The sequence below is a fragment of the Apteryx mantelli genome, chromosome 1 (genome assembly GCF_036417845.1).
Source record: "Apteryx mantelli isolate bAptMan1 chromosome 1, bAptMan1.hap1, whole genome shotgun sequence".
Taxonomy (NCBI): Eukaryota; Metazoa; Chordata; class Aves; order Apterygiformes; family Apterygidae; genus Apteryx; species Apteryx mantelli.
The window spans coordinates 155,140,329-155,164,415 of record NC_089978.1 but is presented as its reverse complement, the minus strand read 5'-3'; the positions used below and the strand labels follow the sequence as shown (position 1 = coordinate 155,164,415).

At 44.0% G+C, this 24,087-nt stretch overlaps 1 protein-coding gene across 1 annotated transcript in view; it reads left to right on the top strand.

Moving 5' to 3' along the window:
- The first annotated feature begins 393 nt into the window (after positions 1-393).
- DENND5B (DENN domain containing 5B) overlaps positions 394-24,087 on the top strand; it is a 127,840-nt gene continuing 104,146 nt past the window's right edge. The window contains exon 1 of the mRNA XM_067307650.1: positions 394-529. Coding sequence (XP_067163751.1) covers positions 418-529 — 112 coding nt within the window. The 5' untranslated portion in view covers positions 394-417. The remainder of the gene's footprint in view (positions 530-24,087) is intronic.

The following is a 24,087-nucleotide window of genomic DNA, read 5'->3' as shown; positions in this document are numbered from 1 at the left end:
GCCTTCTGGCTTTTGTGTTCCAGGCGGTCCTTCGCGACCGCCAAGTGGAAACGTACCTTTTGTTTTGTTTTTAAATATTTAAATTAAAGCTGCCCTCCCATAGCCACGGCTTGGCCGGGGGGGGGGGGGGCTTGTAACACAGCCGCGCGCATCTCGCCGAGCGCCGCGCACGCAGCGCGGGGCCGCGGCGGGCAGAGCGCGGCGCGCAGGGCTTTAAACGCCCCGCGGGGGCGGCGGCGCCCCCCCCCCCGCTGCGCTGCGCTGCGCTGCGCTGACGGCGGCGGCGCTGCCCGCCCGGTGCCGCCTGCGCTCCGCCGGCTGGGGGCGGCGCGCCGAGAGCCGGCCGCGGGCGCGCCCCCGCCGCCGCGCAGAGCCGCGCGGAGCCGCGCCGCGCTGCCGCAGGGAGCCGCCGCCGGGATGAGCGGGAGCGGCGCCCCCGGGCCCGGCGCGGCGCCCTGCCGCTTCGCCCACTACTTCGTGCTCTGCGGCATCGACGCCGAGAGCGGGCTGGAGCCCGACGAGCTGGCAGGTGAGCGGCGCGGAGAGGAGCGGCGCGGAGCGGAGGCCTCGGCCGCCCCCGCTGCCCGCGGGACCCGCTGCCGCAAAATATCCGCTCCCCCGGGGCGGCGGGGAGGGAGGCAGCCGCTCTCCAAAAGGAGCCCTCGCTCCCCCCCCGGGAGCATCCCTCCCTCCTTGGGAGGCGCCGCTGCCCCCCGGTGCAACGGGGATGCCGGCGGCGCGGCGCGGCGGCCCCGCTGGGTCCCGTGGGGTGGGATCGGCTCGGTGGGGGAAGGCTGCGGAGGGTCGCGGGGTTAAAAGGAGCCCAAACGACCGAGCTTTGTGCCGGAGCAGCTATGGTTTTTTACTCCTTCCCTATTTGTGCTGGAAGTGGGGGGGGGAGGGTCTGGAAGAGCTGCATAAATTAATGGCATCGCATCTTTAATTATGTCATGTTTTTCCACATCTTATGTCTGTTCAGAAGTGCTCTTCCAGCACCTTCCCCCCTCTTTTTTTTTTTTTTCTTTTTCCCACAGTATCCTCCAACAGAATTGTTACTGTAGGGTCTTGGAGATGCTCACTCATTTTCCAGAATGCTTATTTTTTTTGAGGGCTTGTGACTGGATTTGAGCTGATTATGTTTGGAAAGTCAGCGTTCTTCCCTAAATGTCAATTGTGTTTGTCTAAAAGGAAGTGTTTAAGTCAGTTTTTACATGCAAAATTAGATTGGCTATAAGCTTAGCATAATTTAATTGAGTAAAAGCTAAGCGTTTTGTCTGAGTTGTGAGTTTGAAACCACTTAAGCCCATATGTTTGACTGTTTGTACGTGTTCACGCTGAAGGCAGCTGAGGTGTATGTGAATAATGCTGAGCCTGGGTGTAGCTGTCACTGGGGGAACCTCTGCCTGATGATGGGATCCCAGCAAGGTCTCTGCTAGTATTGCGTCAAGAAGTGTGCCATCTTCTCATTATGTAAGGGAAGGACTTTGTGATCTGCATTGCTGATCAAGTAGAGCTGTGTACTCTGGCTGAAGTTCGTGTTTTTGTCTGCTGTAAAAGTGGTAGATATCTGAGGTTCCAAGGAGCTTTATCTTAGCGTAAGGTACCTAAATCTCTTCCTGGAAAGAGCATTGTCTTTGCACCAAGCACACGTTTGTGGTTGTCTGGGATCTCAATTTTGAGGCATTAGCCAAACATGCTTTAAAGTCTGCCTTTTCACAGATACTAGTGACTGTATCTTTATGTTTCGGTTATGCTACTTTTAATAGAAAAACTCCTGGCTCATGAGCTATCTCACAGCTGATGGCATACAGCATTTCTGATTTGCATAATATGACCTACTGGGGCTTTAGCGACTTAAACTTTGAGTCATCTCAAACTTTTCTTTCTGAAAATAAACTATTTTTAAAACAGTGTTGGCTAGCAGGCTGTGCCTTCATTGATGACTACCTTCACTTTAAAATTTGTTGTTTGCTCTCTTCTTCTCTCTTTCACAGTAAGATGAATAGGGGTGTTCTTGAGGAGCGTTTTTCAAGGATAGACCGAAAGTAGTGGGTTTGTATAACATACTGGCTCTGTTAGAGGTCTCATCTCTTTATGGTAACTTACTCGGATCAGCTGAATAGTTCCAGCAACCTTTATTGGATTTAAAAGCTGAAGGAAGCCTCTCTTTTCAAAATGAAACGCTTTTCAGTAAAAGAAAGACATTTTGACACATTGAAGGTATTCCCATGTACAAAACTGAGTGCAAGTGTGAATACTTCCAAAGAGAGTTTACCAGAAGCAGTTATTTCTAAAATAAGTGAGGCTTCACTTTGGATGTTTTTTTCCCCTTGATAGGGAATAAAAAGTAGAAATGGCTTTATAGCTGGCTTAAACTAGGTAAGGTCCAGCAGTAAGGTTTGAGCATGTGAAAATTGCTGGGGAGGCATTCTCAATACCTGGGAGGTTTGGGATATCACAGAGGAAGAACTGGAATAATAGAAATATGATGGGACTTCATATTACCACTGAGCAATGTTATATTTTTAGGGACTCATGACAAGAGCTTTCTGCTATCAGCTGGGAGCTCAGCAGCTGGAAACATTAGAGAAGAACAGGGAGTGCTGTGAGTTGCAAGTACAACGCAACCATGGAAAATTTAACCCTGGTTCTAGATGTAACGGAGAAAATATTTCTGCTAGAGCTTGGGGAGTATTAATGCCTCTGTAGACAGCACTTGTGAGATCTCATCTCAAATTCTGCATTGTAGGTTTCAAAAACTGAGCTACCAGAATTGAATTCATAACTGGAATAGGTAGGGAGGAAGATGCTCAAGGGAACAGAAGGGCTATTGTGTCGCAGGAAACCCACAAATGAAGGCTATTTATTTCTAAAAATGCTTTCACAATGCTTTCAAGAGAGAAATGATCTTCTTATTCCAATATTGAATTATGTAGCTGTCCCAGCATCTTACGATCCTTGTGTTTAAAGAGGTTGTTGAGGTAAGTCATGGCTTCAAATGAAAAGTTGCCATGGTTTAAGCTGCCACATAGAGCAGCCTAATTTAGCAAAAAGTAATTAAGAACCTGCTTAACTCTAAACGTGTGAGTCTCTTAGCAACCCCTGTACACGGAGTACCTTGCTTAAGTGGGATTTGAATAAACTGAAGCGAGCTGGGACTGAGTACTGAGTGTGCAAGTTGGAAAGGAGAGGAAGGCAGGTCTTCTGCCCTGTGGCCCCCGCTGCGAATGCAGGAGCAGAAGTTGCAAAATCTTGCAGGATTTTGCGTTTCCAGCTGGAGTCGCTTGTGCCCAGCTGAGGCATGGACACCTTGCAGGGGCGCGTGGCCGGCCACGGAGCTGCCTGGCTGCCGGGTGAGTTGGCTCCCGTGGCTCCCTGACCCGCTCCAGTCCCCAGGCCAGCCTGCAGGCGAGGGCTGCCAGCACGAGGTGCTTTAAGCCCCGTTGTCTTTGCATGCAAACCTTTTGCAGTACTGTAAGGCATCTGGCGTGAAGTAAAAGGTTGCGATGACGCTATTGGAAGCAGTGCAAATAACTACCTTTTTGAGGCTTTTTAATTCTTATTGTAGGGTTATTAGGTTTGATCAGTAACAAACTAAGGTTTTTAAAGTTTTATAAGGTCTTGACCTGCTTTTAGGGAAGAGTGACTTGCTTTACAGTTCTTGTTCCTGCAGATGCTGAGTGCTTAAAATAGACTTGGGAGATTAGAATTTTCCACCATGCAAATTACTTAATTTTATTTTGTATGCTATTTTCTAGTACAGATTTTCCTAATTTTTATTACATAGGAAACTAAAAAGTGTCTATTTACCTAGTGCTCAAGTTGGTAGCGTATCCAGGTATGCAGCTAAGTACTGTATGGATTATAATGCCATAATATATAGTACCTGTGGTGCTACCACAAAGCTCTTGGTCAAAGATGGAAGAAAAAGTCTCCTTTCTGTGGACTGGAGGGAGAAAAGGAAAAAATATTTAAGAGTTACTGGGCGCTTAGTATTTGAAGAACTCAAAGAAGAGCAGTTCACTTACTGTGAAATGCATCTTGAAAAGCATGGTAATTTCAGTATTGGTTTCTGTCCCTTGGTGAACCCCACTAAAATAGGGTGAAGGAAACTTTTCTCTCATGTTAAGGGCTGACAAAAAATATATTTCAGTTCATTTAAATCTTCGTGCCTACTTCTTTCAGGTAAAAACTAAAGCCCTTTTGAGACTGTCAGCCTTGAAATTGCATGGGCTGGAATGATATCATTACAGTAAATATTTAACACTGCCTTAAACAAAAAGACCTAATAGTTAATTACATTGGTTTTATTACATATTTTGTGATACTGTATGAACTTCGTAAGTGTGTGTGGAAGGCACAAGATTTATTTGGCTGTAGCTACTTTTTCATTTTACTTTGATAGCATATTACGTTTCGTAATATCTTGTTAGAGTGTCACAAAGTACAGCTTAGAAAAATCCAGAACATGTATGAGTCAATTGAAAAGAAAAGTAAACTTATTAAAATAGAGAAAGTAATTTGGTGTTCTGGAGGAAAGTAGGGAGAGAATTACGGATGGGTATTTTGGTTACAAGTGGAAGAACTGGCCTGAACTCAGCAGAGGGGACTGTTTCCAGGATGGTTTGGAGGAAGAGGGAATATTATTCAAGGTGAGCATGCTGTAAGTCAGCACTGGAGCTTGGGCCTGAAGGACTATATTGGATGATGCCTTCTGCACTTTGAAACGTGAATATTGCTGTAGTTGTATTAGCCCTCTCTCTGTGCAAAAATGAAGTGTTTTATAGCTTTTCCAAGTGCTCTATATGTTTTCCGTAAACCTTAAAATATTACCTTAATACTGTGCTCATAATGAGAAGTTCTAGTTTTTATATCTCCTCTAGGAACACATTTTGCACTGTCTAGTTTTGGCTGCTACATAAAGGTTGACACTATCTCATTGCTCTGGTTCAGCTTATACACTGAAGCTTTAGAAAGCTTTGCTAATCTTCAGACTTACTATTTTTTTGCTAATATGACCAGCAAAGCAGTTGCTGAGAGTGCTTACCGGTCATGCTTATTGGAAGTGTTGAGTGTCACGGGGGAAATAAACACTTCTGCCTCTTGCTGTTTCCCTGTAAATAAATATGTACTAGTAATTAATTTTCCCCTATCAAGGAAACACTGCTACTGTTCATGATAATGCTGAAAAACAAGCAGTCCGTGTTGCAGTCTGACTGTTTGTGCTTCTTGTCTAGTGGGCTCTTGTTTTTTAGAAAGCCAAACAATTTTTTAGTTCTTGAGTGTGTACTTGGCACCTGAGTGCTCACTCATCGCAGTCGCATTCGATCGAGAGCTGTGGCTAGTTGCTAACTTCCTGCATGCCAAATCACACTGGAGCACTAGGATTCGTACTGAAGAGAAAAACTTGGTGGCATTATTACAGCCATGCAACTTCTTGTATACATGATTTTTCCCAAAAATAAGTGTTTTGGTTTTTTTTTCTGATTTGCTGGAAATGTGCTAATAAATTTCCTTTGACCAAGGAATGTCTAAATAGTTGCAGTTCCTGTTCATGACTGACTTGATTGCCTCAAATGGAAAAACAGGCTATAAAGTTTTGCTTTTTAGTTTCTGAAGTACAGTCCAAAGTGATGTGAACCATTTGCAGAGGGACTGTCCAGGTTAAGTAACCCAGATACAGATGAGAGCGGGATGGGCGGAGGAGAAGGTGGCTGATGCTCTACAGCTTGCCAAAACTTAATTTGCGCCTTAGAAGTAGTTGTAGTAGGTTACTTAGGATTTTTGATCATTATATGGCTTCTGGAAGGGGTGGGACTCGTATTTCCCTCCACACCTTCTCTCCCCTTAGCTAAGAGGAGATGCTCATATGCAACACTAAGTCTTCAGGATTTATGGCTGGAAGGAGGAAGTTTCATCAATGAGGGATTGAATGGAGTGTCTGGTTTGTTGAAATAACTGTTTTTCGTAATATAAATATACAAGGAAATATTGGAAATACATTTCTGAAAACTTTCTGTTGGAAATTAAGCTGGGTTAATATTTTGTAAGTGTGAAAACAAATCTTTTGATTTTGATCTGCGTAAGTAAAATGTTGCTGTTCTAGTTCAAGGGAATATGGAGATAACCCCTACTTCTATGTGAACTTGACTCACTGCTGAAACAGGAATAATATTTCTGCTCTCTTGTACAGCTTTAAACATGGTGGCATGGACAATTGCCATAATGGCTTATTATTAAACACTTTTTTTTGCTACAGGGAAAAAAGAGAATTACAGTGTAATACCACACATTGATTTTTATAGTTTTCTGAATTATAGGTTAAAGACTTTTGCTTCTGTAGAGGAAAACTCCTGCAGCCAAAGGAAACAGTGTTCTTTATACAGAGTTGTCAATATTATTGACAAATACAGTATCCAGCTACAATAACTTTTAATAAGGAACGACTTTCTTGTTTAGCTGGATAACGGATTGCTTGTGGAATTGCTAATGGCTATGACATATTAATAAGCTTTAATACTAGCACTTTCATTCTCTACCTTTGTGTGTGTCAGAGATCCTGGATTCAAATGCTCCCCATGCCCCAACATGACTATTCTGTTATGTGTTTGCCTTCATCCAAGTTTTTATATTGTATTCTTTTGAAAATAAGGCATTGATTAAGTTGGGGAAATGTTGTTATTAGTATTGATATCACTGAATCACTAATGCTAAACCAAAGAAAATTTCATATAGTCTGCCAGTTAAGCTGCTGTTTAAACTCCCACTTAGAAAGACCAATCTTTCTGTGCTCTCAGAAGGCTGTTTTGCTGTCGGCATCTGCTGCGGTAGTACAAAAGCAGAGAGCACCTAGAAGAGCGTGTGCCAGTGTAGGTGACTTCTCAATTCAAATTCTAGTGACTCGTCTCTTAATATCAGGGTGTGTGACTTCTTCCCTTTGCATAATGTAAGCCGCAGTCGTAATGAAAGTGCTTGCAGGCAAAGCATTTGAGCTCTGAATGAACTTGCTCCAAGAGCTTAGCTCCGTGCCAGCTTGCAGCCAGCTGGCACTGGGTGGTGTTTGCATCCTCAGGACCCTGGCCCCGGGGCTGGAAGCAGATGGCCTGGAGGCTGAAGGATGGGAGAGCCTAAGTGAGGTGAAGAGCACTGAGAAGCAAAACATGCAGGACAAACATCCTGAAGACTGCAGCAGTGCCAAAAGCTTGCTTGCTTGCGATCAGACCTCATCAGATAAGTGTTGGTAAGGGAAGTAAGAGGAATTGTGTTTTGAAGCCCACACTGAAAGTGAAGAGGTCTGTTGCCAGCAGAGAGACAGTCATATTGTCTACTGCCTTGGTGGAGCTCCTCATGTGTCTGGGGGACAGGAGTGGCGTCCAAGAGGAAGAGGTGGCTGCTGCTCTGAACATGAGGCCTGGTAGAGCAGAAGTAAATTTGTCAGAATTGTGAAAAGCAGTGTGTGGCTGCAGTATTGATCTCTCTGCTTAGCTGTTTGCCCGAGAAGCTTTCCTGTCCTTGCCCAGGAATGACGGACCAGTGCTGCAGGAGCAGTGCCAGTGCCCGGAGCTCTCATACGTGAGTACGGAGCTTGCAATGGATGTGCCTCCAAAATGCACTGCCTCAGAAAAGGTCGAGGTGCTTGCAAGCCACCAATGCAAAGAGGTGGTGGCTCTCTTGCCTTTCTTTTTCACCTGTTTGTCATGAATTAATCAAGTAGTCCTCAGTGTCAGCTAGTTTGCCAGCATGTTTCACAGATGCACAGGTTGCAAAGCCTCCAAGTAGTCCGAGCTGGCATGCTGCTCCCTGCTGCAGTTGCTGATACAGTGTGATGAGTGTTGGAGTGAACGAGAAGGTATTGAGAAATGCGAATGAAGGAAAAAATAAATAGCACATGCGCTTTGGTTCAGCTAATGCTCTGACTTAACAAGCTTTAGCAGTGGTGCTTGGCCATTACTATTTTAGCTCACATGTGACCCTTTGCATACATGGGAAGAAGATTACAAATAATTTTTTCAGCCATATCTTGTGTGCATGGGGAGGAACTGTAGCACCTCAAAATACATAAAGCTTCATGTAATGAAAAGCATTTTTTTCTTCCTTTTTTTTTTTCTTCCTTTTTCCATAGAGCTTGTGGGTGTTAATGAAAAGAAAATTTGAAGTTCATTTTATCTGCCTCTTGACCAGAAAATAGCAAAAATACTTATGGTAGGAAAAATTACATGGAGGAAAAATGCGGTTAGGAAACAGTGGGCCTTCAGCTGTGGTATTTTGGTCACATTAGCCATATGGATAATTTCAAAAGTAATTAGGGAAGAAATGACGATGGGTCATAATGGTGATGTGTCATCACAATAAAAGGCACTAGGGAGATAACTAATGTGTGACAAATTCCTGAGGTGTCAGATACTGGGATGGTTGGAAGAAGCTTTTGTTATATTACCAGGATGAAAACGTAAGTGACTTCACTTGTGTTCCTTGCTTGGAGTGAATGATGGTTTCACTCAGCTGTCTGATTGTTGCATCTAAAGTGAAAACCTTCTCATTAGGGTATCCTAAACGGTTGGTTGGAAATGTGAAGCCATGCTCCTTCAAAGTGTCGGGATTTGTCTCTTCCTCTTCCCTCTGCATACCAAACAACTGAGTTAGTGTGAAATGGTTGTCTTGTTAGTGAGCATGCTGTGAACTTCTATTTTATATCTCCTTTACTATGGAACGGTTGTCTTATGTCAAATCCAGAAAAACTAACTTCAAAACAGATACCTAAAGAGTGAAATGGAAAACATATTCCCTTGCTAATATTTACTCTGTGTAGAGTAGGCTGAAGGGTTTTGCTAGAGCTCAGTGACCTGCTTTGAGTGATGGCGCAAAAATTAACTCTTAGCGGAATATAATATTGGGGGGGAGGGGTTGTTTAGTTCTGGTGGATCTATAAAGAAAACTTGCTTGCTGGCTAGAGGGCAACCTTCAAAATTTCATATAAAAATGTCATCATTCTTGTTTTGTGTTCAAATTCAATGTTTAAATATGTCACTCTTGGAGAATGAACTTTTTTCCCTTAGAGCATGAACTTGGCTTTGCTTTACAGTTGTATTCATCAGATTGCAATGACTTTGGGAGCTAGCAAATCTTGTGGGTTTTTTTTGTTTGTGTGTTTTGTTTTTTTTTTTAAACAAGCTATATATCAAATAGCTTCAAAGTACATTTTATTTCTATGTGAGCGGTAGGCTGCACAGCATGGAGGCTGGAATCCTCTCTCCACCCTCTTGTTGGTATTCCCTTGTCGTGTTAAAGACGAAGATGTGGAAGGGTAAGGGGGCTTAATCCGAAACACCATTCTGTGTTAGCAATGATGGGATTAAAGAAAAGCAAAGCTAAACTGTCACGGGTGTGTAGTGGCTGCTGCTTTTCATGGTTGACTGAAATTATTTATATAAATTTGCATTTTTTTGTAGTATGTATATAAATTTGTGCTTATTTCCATGCATAGCTATTTTCCAATACAAACTGATTGGCAATGCAATGGCATGGAACATAATGCAATGTTACCTATGTTAGCAACTATAGTTACAAGGAAAAAGCAAGTGTCATTGTGGATACTTCTTGGATTGGGCTGCCCAGGTAGTTTAAAAAAAAAAAAAAAAGTGCTTGCAGTGTCTTGTGCCTGAAGACAAGAGGGCTGAGCTGTTCATAATGAAATCATGAAAGCAAGCACTGGCTTAACAGGTAACCTGTCAATGAAATATTGGTCAAATGGGCCAAGCAGTCTGCATTTAACTGACTGAGACTGTAGATACAGCTGGAGCCTGCTGGAATAGGAGGATGCTGCCACTGTCCAAATACATATTGCTTGTACTAATTTTGGCTATCTAACAGGATCTGGAGGCCAGGTTCATTACCCTGTAGGTGCCCTGAAGGGTCGTGCCAAACCCGCACCTCTCTTGCCTCTTGTCCATGTTGCTATTGAGGTGGATTGAATTGGGTGATGTAAAAACCTCCTGCTCCCCCAACAGACTCTCTGGAGAAAGACAAGAGCTTTTATTTATTTATTTTTAAAATTCAAACTATGATGTGAGCAAAGAATGCAATATATAATTGAGTAAATATTTGGCTTTTCATTGCTGAGGGAGGGGAGGATTTGCTGATTACTTATTTATTCATACAATAGTGGGTTTTTTCCATCCGTATTCCTGCTTAGTATTCTTCTTTGCTCTATGCCATGCAATACTTTGACATGAATTTAAAACTAACAACAGTTTTGTGCTTAAACAGCTCTATTAACATAGACTTTGTCTAACCTGTGGTGCTGGCTGATGTAAGAGAGATGAAAAGCTGCTTCAATCTCTAGGAAGGGACCCTTTTGTAGTCTGGATGATGTACTTTCTCATTTTGTTTCTTCTTCCAGTATATCAGTCTATAAATACACCAGACCAAGTATTTGGGGCAGAACCCTCACACTCTGTATTTAAAAAAAACAAAAAAAACCCTGAATTTTTACATAATAGATGAAGGTGAAATGGTTGAGCATGATTCAGTGCTTAAAAATTCTCAGGTGCTTTGTAACACTGCTGAGAATGTATGTATGCTCTGTCACAGAGCTGTGTATAGTGTGCTCTGCTATATGCTTTGCTTTGTAAATACTTCACGAATGTCAAGGCTGGGAAGAATGGTACTAAAGTGTCTTTAATGCACCACTTTGCAGGTTGTCAACCTTGGTCTCTAATGACTACTGTTATGAATCTATTAAGGGAGAATATTTATCTCTAGAAATCAGGATAGCAGCTATTCAGCACAGATGGATCACGTATTTAGCCTTTTCCCAAGATGACGCTACTCTGAATAGGTTTGTCTGACTAGTATTTGCAGATACGTTGACTTTCTCTGGCTTTACTGAGTGTGATAGCAGATGTTGTTTGACGCTCTTAATTCAAGCAAAGATGTGTAGTCTAAAGTTTCTATCTTAAACTGAGGAATGACTAAGGACTAAAGAATCCCAATGTGAGGAATGTTATTAAGTAATAGTTTTTTCTTGTAAAAATATGAACATCTGCAGCTGTAGTGCTGCAGTGGGACAACTGTAGCTGCAATCTTATGTCATGCGTGTAAACAGAAAAGGTGTGGGGGGGTAGTTTGGTGGTTGGTATCAACTTTAGCAATAGTAGATGCAGTTAATAACTTCATATAGTTTCTGTAGTTGTCTTGTGTTTTCTTTCTTCTTGGAGCTGCCCACCGGGTTGTGAGGTGGAAGGGGAAAGAGTCCTGTTGCCAGTTGTTCAGTCTAACACCCTGTTTAAAAAACCCAACAATGACAAAACCCCCTATAGCTCCCTATGGGCTGAGCTTCCCATGAAAAACCAGCCGGAATGAGCTGGGCCCCCTCGGCTGTGCTTTGTCCCGGGTGGCAGGTGAGAAGGGGCTGAGGTCCCGGCGCTGGTGCCCTGGCTGTGACCCGGGTCTTGGGTGATTAGCCGAGCTCTCGCGCCTTCGTCAGGAATACGAATGAGCAAATGTCCCATCCCGCAGCCTGACACAGCTGCGCTGCCCCTTGGCAGCCCCAAGGCACCCCAAGGTGTGTCCGCCCACGAGCGGGGAGAAAAGGCACCGATCTGGGTCTTTCCTAGAGCTATAAATGAATTGTTCAGAGTGACGGGCACAATGGAGTGTCCAAGATGTACCATATGTGATAGCGGTTAAGATCTGAAAACTACTTGTGACTCAGAAATCTTTCTTGGGTTTCGGTTATTGGTTAATATTTTTGTCACCACTTTGTGACAGTGACTTCTGTATGCCTCCGAGCCTTCGCTTGTGGTGTGCTGCACAGCTGAAAAGGGAAGTTTAGGCTGAACAGGAGCCCAGCTGTTGTTAATATTGCAGTATTGTCGCACTCAAAACTAAGGTTTTTGTGATTGATAATGTAATCGCTCTAGACCTGTTTCCTTTTTTAAAAAAGTAGAAAAGAAAAAAGAAAACCTGTATTTCACTGACTTTTGAACCCATAGGCCAACTTCATTCTCATGTGCCAGAAGTAGAATCTAAAAGATGTGGGATTTTTTTTGTTCATTTTGTAAAGTTCCTCTAGCTAGAACAGAGATCCCAATTAACCTCCCAGTAATACAAAGTCTGCAGAAAAAAGAGCGCCTCGTTGGAAAAGCAAAGAAGGGCCGTCCGCGTGGGGACAGCGGCGGGCTGATTGGCAGCTGCATAGCTCGCGTGCAAGCAGAGCGCATGTTGCCCCTCACGCATCTGCTAGTTCAGGGGATGAAAGTTAACTGGAGGTATTGAGGGGGAAGGAGGAGAGATCAGAGCCAACAGGCTGGTGGGAACAAAAGGTGCTAAAGATGACAGGACTCAAGTTGCTGTGCCGGTGTGCTGTTGTATAACCCCTAGCGCTCTTCACCCAGATCTGTGAAAACACACTACTGTGTTTAGTGCCGTCTTAGTCTTTCCCTCACCATCCCAATCCCGAATGAAGAGTATACATTAGGGGAGCAATATTGCTGTAGTGTCTAAGGTGTGTTAACAGGTGGTGGGAGCAAAGCTAAACTCGGGGACAAATGGCAATGCAAGGAGAGTCCCCTGCTGGATCCAAGCCCTACCTCCGATTCCGTGAACGGATGTAGGAGCGTGGCTGTGCCAGTGCTATTGCAGTCAGAAGCAAAGGCGAGTGCATCTCTTTGATGAAAGACTTGTGTCTGTGGAAAAGCCCTCCCCCCCCCCCCAAACGTGGTAGGAGATATAAATAGCAGAATGTGTTTCAGAGGTTTTCTGTACCTTCTCTCTTTCTGCTTCCTAATCTTCCTCTTCTCCACACTTAAAAACAAGCCAGCTCTTCCTCATGCCTAACTGTTGTTTTAAAAAGCTATTCTGACCTTGCCAATAATAAAGTTTTAAGACTGCTTATGTGTCATTAGCACTTTAATGCACTGGAATGCAATTCTTGATTCTTAAAAATATTAAGGGCATTGTTAGAAGTTTGGAGCGAGTTACTCCAGCAAAAGGCACTGCGAGACATATGGCCAATGGCTCTGTGTTAGTGAGTCACCTTGCCTGAAGGAAGACCTCGCTGTGCCGTGGTGCGGTGGGTAGCTGCCAGTCTGCGCCCGAGGAGTCTGCTCGCCCCACAGTGGCATCGCTCCCTGTTTCCAGCCGACTTTAATAGATGAGCGCAGCAGTGCGCTCTTGCGTGACCGAAACTGTGCTGCGCGGCCGGCGGGGAAAGCTTTAAAAATGCATCTGTGTTCCTGCAACTGGACAGGCCGATGGGGCCTGGGAAGTGGTGTGTGATTTCCCTGCCCCCCCCCCCCCCAAAAAAAAGCAGCCCAACATGTTTCACTGAGGCTATTTCTACCAATTCAGAGACGTTGTTTACCATTCTTAACTTGTGCCTGCTACATGTCTCCTGAAAATATCTTGTCATTGAGGATGTTGCTACCAGGCCAGCGAATACCAGAGTGGAGGAAAGGGCCTCCCGCGCGCTGGGGGAGCAGCCTGGCCTGGCCAGCCCCTCGCGTCCCTCCCCTCCACCCGCCCCTGCAGCGCTCAGCGCTTTGCCACGGGAAGACGTTGTGGGTGTGACGGATGGACTCTGGGTGAGTCGCTGCTGGACTCTGCTGAGTCTCTAATGCGTTAGAGCTGTGATCCCGAAAGGGGCCTGATGCGTGGTCAGCGGAGCCAGCTCCTCCTTTGGAGTGGATTCAATTAACCACGTCGTAGAAGCCTGTAGAGGTCTCTGCGTGTTGATGATTATTCATGGCCTGCAAAGTTTGGAAATTATTCTAACCTTCAGAGAAACCATTTGAGGAGGCTGCTTAGCTTTTGCAGGGTTGGTCATCTTTTATTTTTCCTTTCCAAATGTGTTTAATAAAAATGAGATTCTAGCTGAATTTAACTCAGTTCTCCCATCCTGGACTTAAATTCTGCTTTTCCTTTCTTGCAGTGGCTTACTACTAAACGTTTTGTTAATCTGTTTAAACTCTACTCCTTAAAAATGTATTATCTGATTTATTTTGTGTGAGGTCATCTGTTTCACAATATTGTTTAAAATGGAAACCAAATCCTCCTTGCCTACAGCTGCAGTGTTAAAAAGAGCATCATTGTCATGTGATGAGCATGGCTGTCAAAACACTTTGGGCAAAGTGGGTAACATGAACAGTTCTTGTATGTTAAATATTTATAGAAGAAAATGCAAACTCCGAGGAACGCTGCCAGCAGGCAGTCTTACTGCTTAAATACATTGTTGTGGTGGTAATGACGTGGATCTTCATACCGTACCTTTAGGAAGAGTATAACAAGTTGTTTCTACTTGTGCATGGTCTTAACGGTGTGCCTTTTCTTTGTGTCAAAACATATGAAAAGAAACTGGAAGTTTAAGACTTCAGAAGAAAAATGGTGGTTTTACATAAGCAAATTGCCAGCCAGCTGCCCCAGAAAGGGTCTGCTTTCTTTGCTCACCAGCCTTCTGCTAGAATAGCCATAGTAAAAACTCAACACAAACGGTCTCTTGCATGTCTAGCCTCGAAGTCCGGCACATCTTTCTTTCAGGTCCTCTGGTGCGAACAAGGGATGAACTGCAAGCAGAAAGATACCAAGGAAAAAAACCATGTAATTAAATCTGGTGTTGTGGTATAATAAATCTTTGTTGTATTCTTTAGCCTTCTAGACATCTTCCAAGCAATACACAATGGCTGTGATTAATATGACTATTGTACTGCCTTAAATAATACAGTTGAGCTGTCAGATAGGTGACATAATGTAGCCGTAAAGAGCATCAGCTTTGTGTGTTTGATCTCAACACTTTGAATTTCAGCATCATTGTTGCCATGTCCTTGAGAGATTGTTTTATGTTTAAGGATATGAGTAAAGGGAGGCAGAGGGCAATTTCTATATGAGTGTGAAAAATCCAGCTAATATGTTCCTCTGAGGACAAAGACTTTTTTGGTTGTATTTTGTTCTTAAATAGCGAGATGAAAGCCGTTGGTTCATACATAAGTTGGACCCAATGTTATTTAGAGAGATTTCCTTTGGCAAATGTGTTCCTTGGTGGGAGGTGCCTGCTGATGCTACCGGTGATGGGTATTTCCTTTTGTGCATCAAGCTGTAACACAGGCACTCAGTGAGGAAAAGGCTTGTCTCTCCTTTCCCCGCCATCACCCCATCCCTCACCTCGGCAGCAGGCTTCAGTGTCGCTTCCTTCCTTGACAGAAGGCAGCAGCTCTTTGATAGGAGTTCCTGTCTCTCCATGTGTTTCTTTCCACTGCCTGGACTTGGCTGGCATAGAAGAGGCAGGAGAGAAAACGTGTGTGGCTTTCTTTTTCCTCCCTCCCTCCCTCCCTCCCCCCTGCAGTTACCTGTACAGAGCTTTCCCCATTTCTGTGCTGCGTATCCACACAGCTCTTCTGCAGAGAGGGAGGGCTGAGAAACTACAAAGCACGCCGGACCTAATTATTCATCTAATACAAGGGCCCTGCTTTCCTGTGCTGGATACTTGCTCTCAGCTGTGTGGGTACTTTTGAGTGACAGAGCCTGCTAACTTCAAAGCTGTTGCACAGAGCTGCACAAATGCTTTAAAACAGCATCCGTCCTTCTTAAAGCAGCCTGGCCCCCACGGGCAGGTTTGGCACTGTTCACAAGTGAGGGGTCAACAGAGGCTCTCCCCTGTGTCATTACTTTTGTGGGGGTGGGGGAAAGAGATTGGAAATCTCTCACCCTTTGCTATTAAGTCTGACTCATTTTGTTGGATTTAGCGTTGTGGTAGAAAGAAACATAATGGATTTGTTAGGGTCAGTGCTTCACAATGTGATGGTTGACTTTGATGGGCAATAGGGCCTAGTTTGCCACTCCAGACAAAGGATTTGTAGGTCTTGCAGGCTGCCATCTGTTTCTAAAAGCAAGTTTTTTTGGTGGGGAAGTGATGCAGTTTGCATGCAGAAAAAGTTAGGTTTTGCTTGAAAACTGCTGAGCCTTTGTATTTGAGCTTTTAATTTCAAAGCTAAGCACAGTTTATTAATAGCAGGTCTCCCCCCCCCAACAAGCTGGACATCCAAATCTCATTAGTGATGGGCTGACATCTTCTAAAATGCTTGTATTCACCCCTAAATTGTTCTATTCTTATATCCACACCCCACCCAAGCTATCTGAAATGTAGTGGCAGATTGCATTCAAGTCGTTTGCATGTATCTTAATACATACATATTTAAGGAATAGATTGGGAAAGAAACAACTTTCAGCAGTCATTTGACATTCTTTTCATTTATGCTGAAGCTTTGGCTTACGCTCTCCTAAAACCAACAAAAACAAGTGTTCATATGCTGCCTTATTAATCCAAACTGGAAAGTTTTACTTTCCTGCCGTGATTTTTATTGCATAGAGTCTCTTAAAACAGTTAGCCTACCTGCATGGCTTAAACATGCTGATGAGTACAATCTATTTATGTACCATGTGTTAACCTGACTTGTTAATTGGTTGTTTCTATGTATAACTACCGGAGGTAGCACAGCGCTGCACAATCCAGGTCTGGAGGGCAGGAAAACATCCTACTGCAGGACCTAACTGCAGAGGCTTTGCTCGTTATTTTTGCTTTTTTCTTTGCAGCCAGAGAAGAACGTGACTGGCAGCACTGATAGAGGTCCTGGCTCGCAGTCCCATCCTGCTCATTTATTTAGTCAGTTGTTCCCCTGATGCAACTGTGTGGCCAGGGTTGGCTTTTGTGCCCACTCCTCTACAGTGCTGCCAGGGCACTTTGGGACAGAGCGGATCGGCTGCAGCAGCGCTGGAGCCTCGCTTTAACTGCAGCTTCATCAGAGCATGGCTACATGCTCTGGCCAAATAAGGGGGGGTGAGGCAGGGCAGCGTCTTCTCCCCCCGGGCTAGCAGCAGAAGAAAGGTCCCCTGTTCCTCCCTCTGAATTAGATGAATAGGACTTTCCCCTTCTGTTTGTTGGCAGATGCTCTTATGCGTCAGCACGCTTTTATCCTGAAGTGCCAGCTCCTGTGCTCTGCATGCTGCTTCTCTGCAAAAGGGACAATGCCTATAAGTGCGGGTGGAGTGAGGGACCCTGCCCATCCTGTGCCCTGGGGAGAGGGCAGCTGGGGCGGCGGAGATTGCCCCTTCACTGGGCATGAGACAGGGGGCTGACTTTGGGCCCCTGGGTAATAGTTGGCTTAGCATGGAGGGAAACCCTGAAAAAGGGCAATAAATGTGGGAAGGGTTGATCCAGTCCTCCTTAATGATCTTCTGCTTTTTTTTTTTTTTTTTTTTTTTTTTTTTTTTTTTTTTTTTTAAAGAAAGTTGTTGTGGATGAATGGCTAGTGTGGCTACTGCAGTTGTGCAGGTATATACATGCATCTCTGAATATGGGGCTGGAAGTGCAATGCTTATCTTGTTGTGGCGATTGAGTTAATATGCCACTGATGAATGCAACATTGTTAAGACTGGTGGCAGCCAAAAGAAACTGGCACCTTCCACTCAGCCCCAAACACAAAAGCCAGTGCATCTTGCCAGAAATGCCTGCTTCTGTAGCAATCCTGGGCATGCCAACATCCTCCTGCAAAACAATATTTGCCACCTACAGTTTTGCTGTGTTGCCAGCCATTAGCAGAAAGCTGGCAAGCTACGTGGAGACTTTTATTCCCTTTGCCAATCAAAGTGTCTTATTTTTGGCCATTCCTTGAATTACTTTTTCTCTAGACTCGCAACCTGCCCCCCACAGGTAGCACAGCACTCTAGGTGGGCCCAGGAATGCAGGTTTGAGGCTTGCCTGCTGTTCCTGGGGCTCTAGCCCAGGTCCTGCAACCTGCGGAGATGTGCGCGGAGACGTTTCAGCCTTCGGTGGCCACCGGCTTCTGGCCAGATGGGAAAAAATGCTGTCGGTTGGTGAGCAGCAGAACAAGCTCTCATTCCCTATCCTGGCTTTTCTCAAAGCTCTGTGTTTGAGCCTCTAGTGCTGCTTAGGCAAGGAGGGCTTCTTTTGTGCAGAGAGATGATGAATGCAGGAGGATTTCTGAGGGCATTAAATGAATAAAATGAGTGCCTTTGATGTAATGGCCTGGTTGTATACCATGCTCTCTTGCCACTGGAGGTGACAGCCTGCCTCTTTACCAAACTCTTCTAAGTCTATTAATAATGGCTTCTGCAGAGCAGCCCATGGCCACTTTTGGAAATTGTGAATAGTATGGTTTTACTAAGGACAGTTCTTTCCTGTTCCTAGCCTCCGTGATCTTTTTCCAAGAGTGGGATACTTCAGGTTTCATCTTGAGAGATGAAGACAGCTTCTGTACTCCTTGGCGATCCCATCTTCAAACATGTCAAGATAGTGTTTGTTGGAGAGGAGTCTAAAGCCAGTGGGCAGCACCTATGATGAGAAAAGCTTATTTTCAGTAGAAATTTCAGGCTCCAAGGACCTGAAATCTTCAAAATCTAAAGGGCACAACGTACCTGGAAACACTCCAAATAAATTAAATACTAAGGCTCAGAGAAATGGTGTTCCTGGTCAATGCCCAACTCTTAAAGACCAGAGCTCCTATGAAGTGAGCGATCTGATCACAGGCCACTTCTGCTGATGTGGGCTATTAGTTACTTTACCTAGCCAACTTGTGGAGTTTAAATATCTTTTCACGGGATGACTTACCAGGCCCTGCCACATAATCCAGGCATCTCAGGATAAAAGATGCTTGTGGTTTTCTTTGGAGATATGTATTGGTCAGGTATATGCCTTTTCAGGCCATTGCCTTCATAAGAAAGTCAGCTGAGCCATCTCTCTCTCTCCTTTCAAGCAGCAGAAAATATTCCTGTCTCCTTTCAGGTGCAAGGGTGCCATGGTGTCGAGTCCAAGTCACCTGTGTGGGGGTCTTGGAAATATGCCTGAGGAAACAGAAGATAACTGCCAAGTCCACCCATTTTGTGCAGTTTCACTTTTAAGTACCACAGTTGAGAATTGCTTGGTCTCTTCCACTGAAATACTCTGTGATGTAACAAGCTCCACAGAAGTGTCTTCATTCAGTTTTAATCCGTTCTTCTTAAATTAGAGGGTTTTGTTTAAGGAAGATCTTCAGAATGGGATGCAGTAGTCGATGATGATGCATCAAGTACCTGGTGATTGTTTTATCGCTATGTTTTAAATGAGTGTTTCATTTAAGAAGCCAACATGCTGTTTATCATCCATTTGTGGTCTCTGGGCTTTTGGCTGTGTGTGTGTATATATATATCTATATATCTATATCCTGCTGCTTAGGAGCCATCGAACTTGTTGCGGTACTAGCTATATGATCCTCTGTATCTTTACTTTTGTCTTTTTTGTGTGTCTTTTGCTTCTCATGAGTCTTTGGAAAAAAAAAAGAAGCTAAAGTAATTAAGAGTAATAAGGACAAAAAAAGTGGAAACATCACTCTTATAAAGAGCAGTCAATTTAGGTGACTTATCCAAAGGATCTTTGCCCCTGTCAAGGTAGAACTTCTCTGCTGTAATTAACTGAATTTGCCAAATTGGAACAAGCCCTGGCATAGCAGTTTCAACCCCTGCTTTTGCTAGTCAGCAGCATTCAAACCTGCGGAGAGGTGAAGAAAAATGCTGAGCAAATGCTGTGCAAGCTGGAGAATCAGCACTGGAATGCCTTCTTGACCTCATGGTGATAGTGGGTCACTTCCTTCTGAGTCAGTTTGGGACATTTGGGCATGTGTCCAACACACAAAACCGAACTGTTTACCGCATGCAGCGTGGGTTGCCACTGCAGGAGTTTTGTTCCTTGCAGTGGTTTGTGTTTGCACTCAGTGCTTTGGCCCTGCCGTCCAGCTGGGTGCCTGCGCTCTTCTGAAGAGTACTGCAAATTTGACTCAAGGATTTGATTTGATCCTCCTTTATGGGGAAGGAAGACTGAGATTACTTAGGAGCTGGGAGATGAATCCAAGAGTTTTCATATCCAGTTTCATAGGAGAGTTATTTGCATCTGCAAGGATAAGTGTATAGTTGGGGATTCGAAATCATGAATTTCCATCCTGACTTGCTGTTGACTGTAGGTCCCGAGGAGCTTTACCTTCTGTCTTTCCTGCAGTCTACTGAAACAAAAAAAGGTGCCATTTGTATAGGACATTAAAAGTGTTAGCTATGAAAGGCTGCAGTTATTTACGTGTACAGTAGGATTTCTTTTTTTTTTTCCCCCTCTTAGTGCTGCGTGGTTTCAGCATTCCAAGTGGGGTGATGGGGGACTAATGTCCTACAAAACTGGTTATTGTTTTAATGGGGAAGAGGAGGAGCTCTGTGCAAATGAATGCCTTTCACTTGAGTTCATTTGGAGCAGTGGATGTAGGAGCTGCTGCTTTTGCTTGATAAACTTGATAAACCTAATCTGCTGTAACAGTGATTTCAATTGAAGGAAGATAAATTGAGGTGGAGAAGGAAATTTAAGGGCACAGACTCAAGCCTGAACAGGAAGCTGTTTTAATAACCTTGTAAAATGCATGTTGCTTTTACTGAAGGTTAATGCCAACTCTTTAAAAATTTTTAAGGTAAAAAGGCAGAGACTTCAAGTTGTTTAGGTGTATTTGAATGTGTTTGAGATGTCTCTGAGAGGTAAGCTAAATCTCAAGCAACAGAGTAGGATGGATTATCTAACTTCCTTGTGGAAATAGGCAAGCTCTCTGCTGGCTCACTGCTTGTGCTCTCAGTCCTAGATTTTGGATTTTCTGTTTGCTCTATCCAAAATACTGATTAGTCAGATGTGCTGACATAAAGGAGGAATTTAACATGGCCACATGAAGAGTGATGGCATATCTGTGGGCATGGGTGTGCCTGTGTGGGGGTGTGAGGTTCCTGTCCTGGGTTAAAGGAGACTGTGTATGTGCTTCTGTTGGACCCAGAAGAAATGGCTTGTAAAGTGCCATGAATAGTATTTTGGGTATGAAGAATAAGAGGCAATGTACACCAGTCTCCTGCTAACTAAAGGTTGTCTTCTGGGTTTATCTTTGTTTGATGCACCACCTTAAAAAGGCCCAGATACAAAGCCTGGGGTTAAAAAGCACCCTGCAAAAACTAGAACAGAGACTGCTGTTTGCAAAAATGAACTGGCAGAAATTCTTTAAAAAAAGAAAGTCTGTAGCCTAAGAAATAGGCAAAACGAATAAGAGAGACCTGATAATTTTGCAAGGTTGTGAAGGAAAAGATTGCTAAACAGAAGAATGAGGGAATATACTTGGTGACACTGAGATTTGAATAGTATTACACCACTATTAAAAAACCTTACAGCAGAGATCAGCTATGTCTGGGGGTCTGAGGATGGCAATAGTAATTTTTCCCCACATCAGTGGGGACATGTGTGCGTGACCTGGTGACATTTTCCCCCAAGGTGGCGAGACGCCCTCTCCTCGGCTGGGAGATGTTCGGTGAAGCTGCCGGTGCCTGTGGCTGCTCCCCGGTGGTCTTTGCAGGTCCCTGCCGCCCACCACGACTCCAGGGACCCTACATAACCCAGGCTGCAGGCTCTCGGCTCTGTGCCCTTTCCCCTCACTAGCCTCCCTTCATAATTTAGAGGAGTTTTCAGGTGGTCTTGAATTGGGGGGGGGGGGGAGGGAGGGAGAGAGAGAGAGAAACGTTATAGCCAAGAGAGAAAGCTGCAAGGAGAATCACAGGAACTGAGTGGCTTCTTGTGTGCGGTGTTTCTGCACCAGATCTGGGAATTAAATAGCTATAATAATCTCTCGCAGAGGATGTTCAGTGAGTAACTAAGAGCAAAGCAGCCTGCTGCTGGCGCCAGGGTCCTCATGGATGAAGCTTGTGAAATGGCTTCTCTTAAAGTACGTGACAACTGATCCTAGTGCTTGATCAAGGCTCTCTTAAACATGTCACTCCACCGGGATCGGTACTCTAAATCTCTGTAAACTTTTCACTTACATTAAGAATAGAAATCTTAACACCCGCTTCCCTCTCTCTGTCCCTCAGTTTACTAACAAAGTTTGTGGAAACATGAAACAAGAAATCTATCTTTTTTGGGGGGAGGGGGGTGTTTATGGTACATCAAGATAGCATTCTTAACTTCCTGAAGACTCCAACTTCCATATTTCCAACTCTGTGATGTAAGAAGTAAAAAGACAAGTAGAGGATTGCTCTTGATAAGTGTTTCTGAGAGGATTTGTTGAGGCAGGTGAAGTACATGGATTACCCCGTATATTCATACTACAAGCTGAACTAATATTAAACCTCTGACAGCCCAAATCAGAGTATTCCTTAAATGGATACAGCATTGGCATTTTCCTGAGATGTGGCTTTGGCAGACTCGTTTACCACAAACTTCTTCAGAAGGCTGTGTTTTTGTCATGAAAGCACAAGCTCCATTTCATCCATGTTCACCAAAAAGCTTAGTGGTCTTGGTGCTAGCAGACAGTGTGTTATCAGCCAGCATGTCGCTGGAGGCTGTGTCCTCTGTCCCTACTTTGCAGGTACCAAATCGTTCTGCAAAATGGTGGGTGGGTTCTGGAATAGCTGCAGGCTGCAAAAACTGTCCTGCTGTTGTAGTGGTGTCTGAGGACTGAGTTATCGATTTCAGTACACTGGTGACAGCTACTGCGGTAGCAAAGCCATGGTCTGGGGAAGACAAAGTTATAACCATAACTGGAGGTGTGTGACTTGACCAGGACTGGTCAGTCTGATTACACTTTACACAAAAAAGATTTATTTAACTGACCTATAGAGCTACAAATCTAGTTGGTGGGAGCACAGAATGGTTTTTGACAGTCTTCAAAGAGTTAAGTTCACATATTGATGAATGAACTTCTTTCAAAAACAGTTTTCAAAACAAGTTTTCTTACTCTTCAACTTTTTTCTTTTTTTGACTCTTATATTGGAGTACTAACAAAAAGGAATGGGTTATTTGAGGACCTGGATAAACTTTCTTTGCAAGAGGGGAGTGTGGAGACTGTTGCTGCAGCAGAAGTAGATGCCCTTCAGAAGAGTCCTCCCCTCTGCAAGCACATCTTTCTTCACAGTACTTAGATCAGAACCTGCACAATGGGCAAAAGAGTAGACAACTCATTTATTTATTTATTTTATTGCCTTTTCTCAGGCACTTACCTTGCTATATCTGCAAGGAAATGTAGTTTCCTGTTCAAAACAGCTATTCAAGGTAAGATGACCAATGGTAGTTGTTGCCATATGTTATATTACTGGGCTAAGCTTAGTTGGCAGGCTGAATTAAAAAGTAGGTTGTCTCATTTGAGCAGTCCCACGTGTTGGTTAAGTAGCTTGAGCCGTAAATGCTGTTCCATGCTGCATACCAATATCAGACTTGAGTGCTGAAGGGTCAGCTTAATGCCTTAAAAGACCTTCCCATTACCCAGTAACTCACATACGGCAATTCCTGTGCTGGTCAGATTATTTTCCATCTTGTCTAATAGCTGGTACTAGCTGTTGCTGTGGCATATGATTCACGGGCAATTTTTATAAAATAACTCTCTCTAGGGGGCAAATCTTCATGGTTACCCTTAAGAGAGGTTAACTTACATAGTGAAATACTAGGGATTTTGTGTGTGTGTGTGTGTGTGTGTGTGTGTGTGTGCATGCATGTGCCTGCTTCTGCTGGGCCCTATGTGCTATGGATGGCCTGAGAGATATGGGCAATGGGCAGTCAGCTTTTCATCCTCTACCAATATCAAAAGGAGTTTTTTTTTCTGCTGTCTCCTATGTATCCAGAATTATTCTTTGCATGAAGATCCCCAGCTTGTCAAATAATGCAGGTGAAACCTATATAACACTATTCAGTTGATTATTGAATGGAATTTGTCCTCATCACTGTATTAAATTTGTATTGCAACCTTTAACCTTGCTTTTTAAGTGGCTTTGATGCTGCTTAGTTGGCTGAGTGGGGTTTCCTAGCTTGTTGAGACACAAAGATATTTTTGGAAGTGGGAGAGAGGTTGATGTAGCTATTCGGATTGGTTCATTGAGGCTGCCAGATCGACTTTCTGAAGACTGTACAAGTGTAGGCAAAATTGGCATCTTTGAAAAATATACTTAATGCTCTGTCACATAGTATTAGAAAACTCTTCATGATCGGGAAGGTGCTGGACCCCTCCAGTTGTCTAAGGAACTGCAGGAGCAGTGTGTGCATTG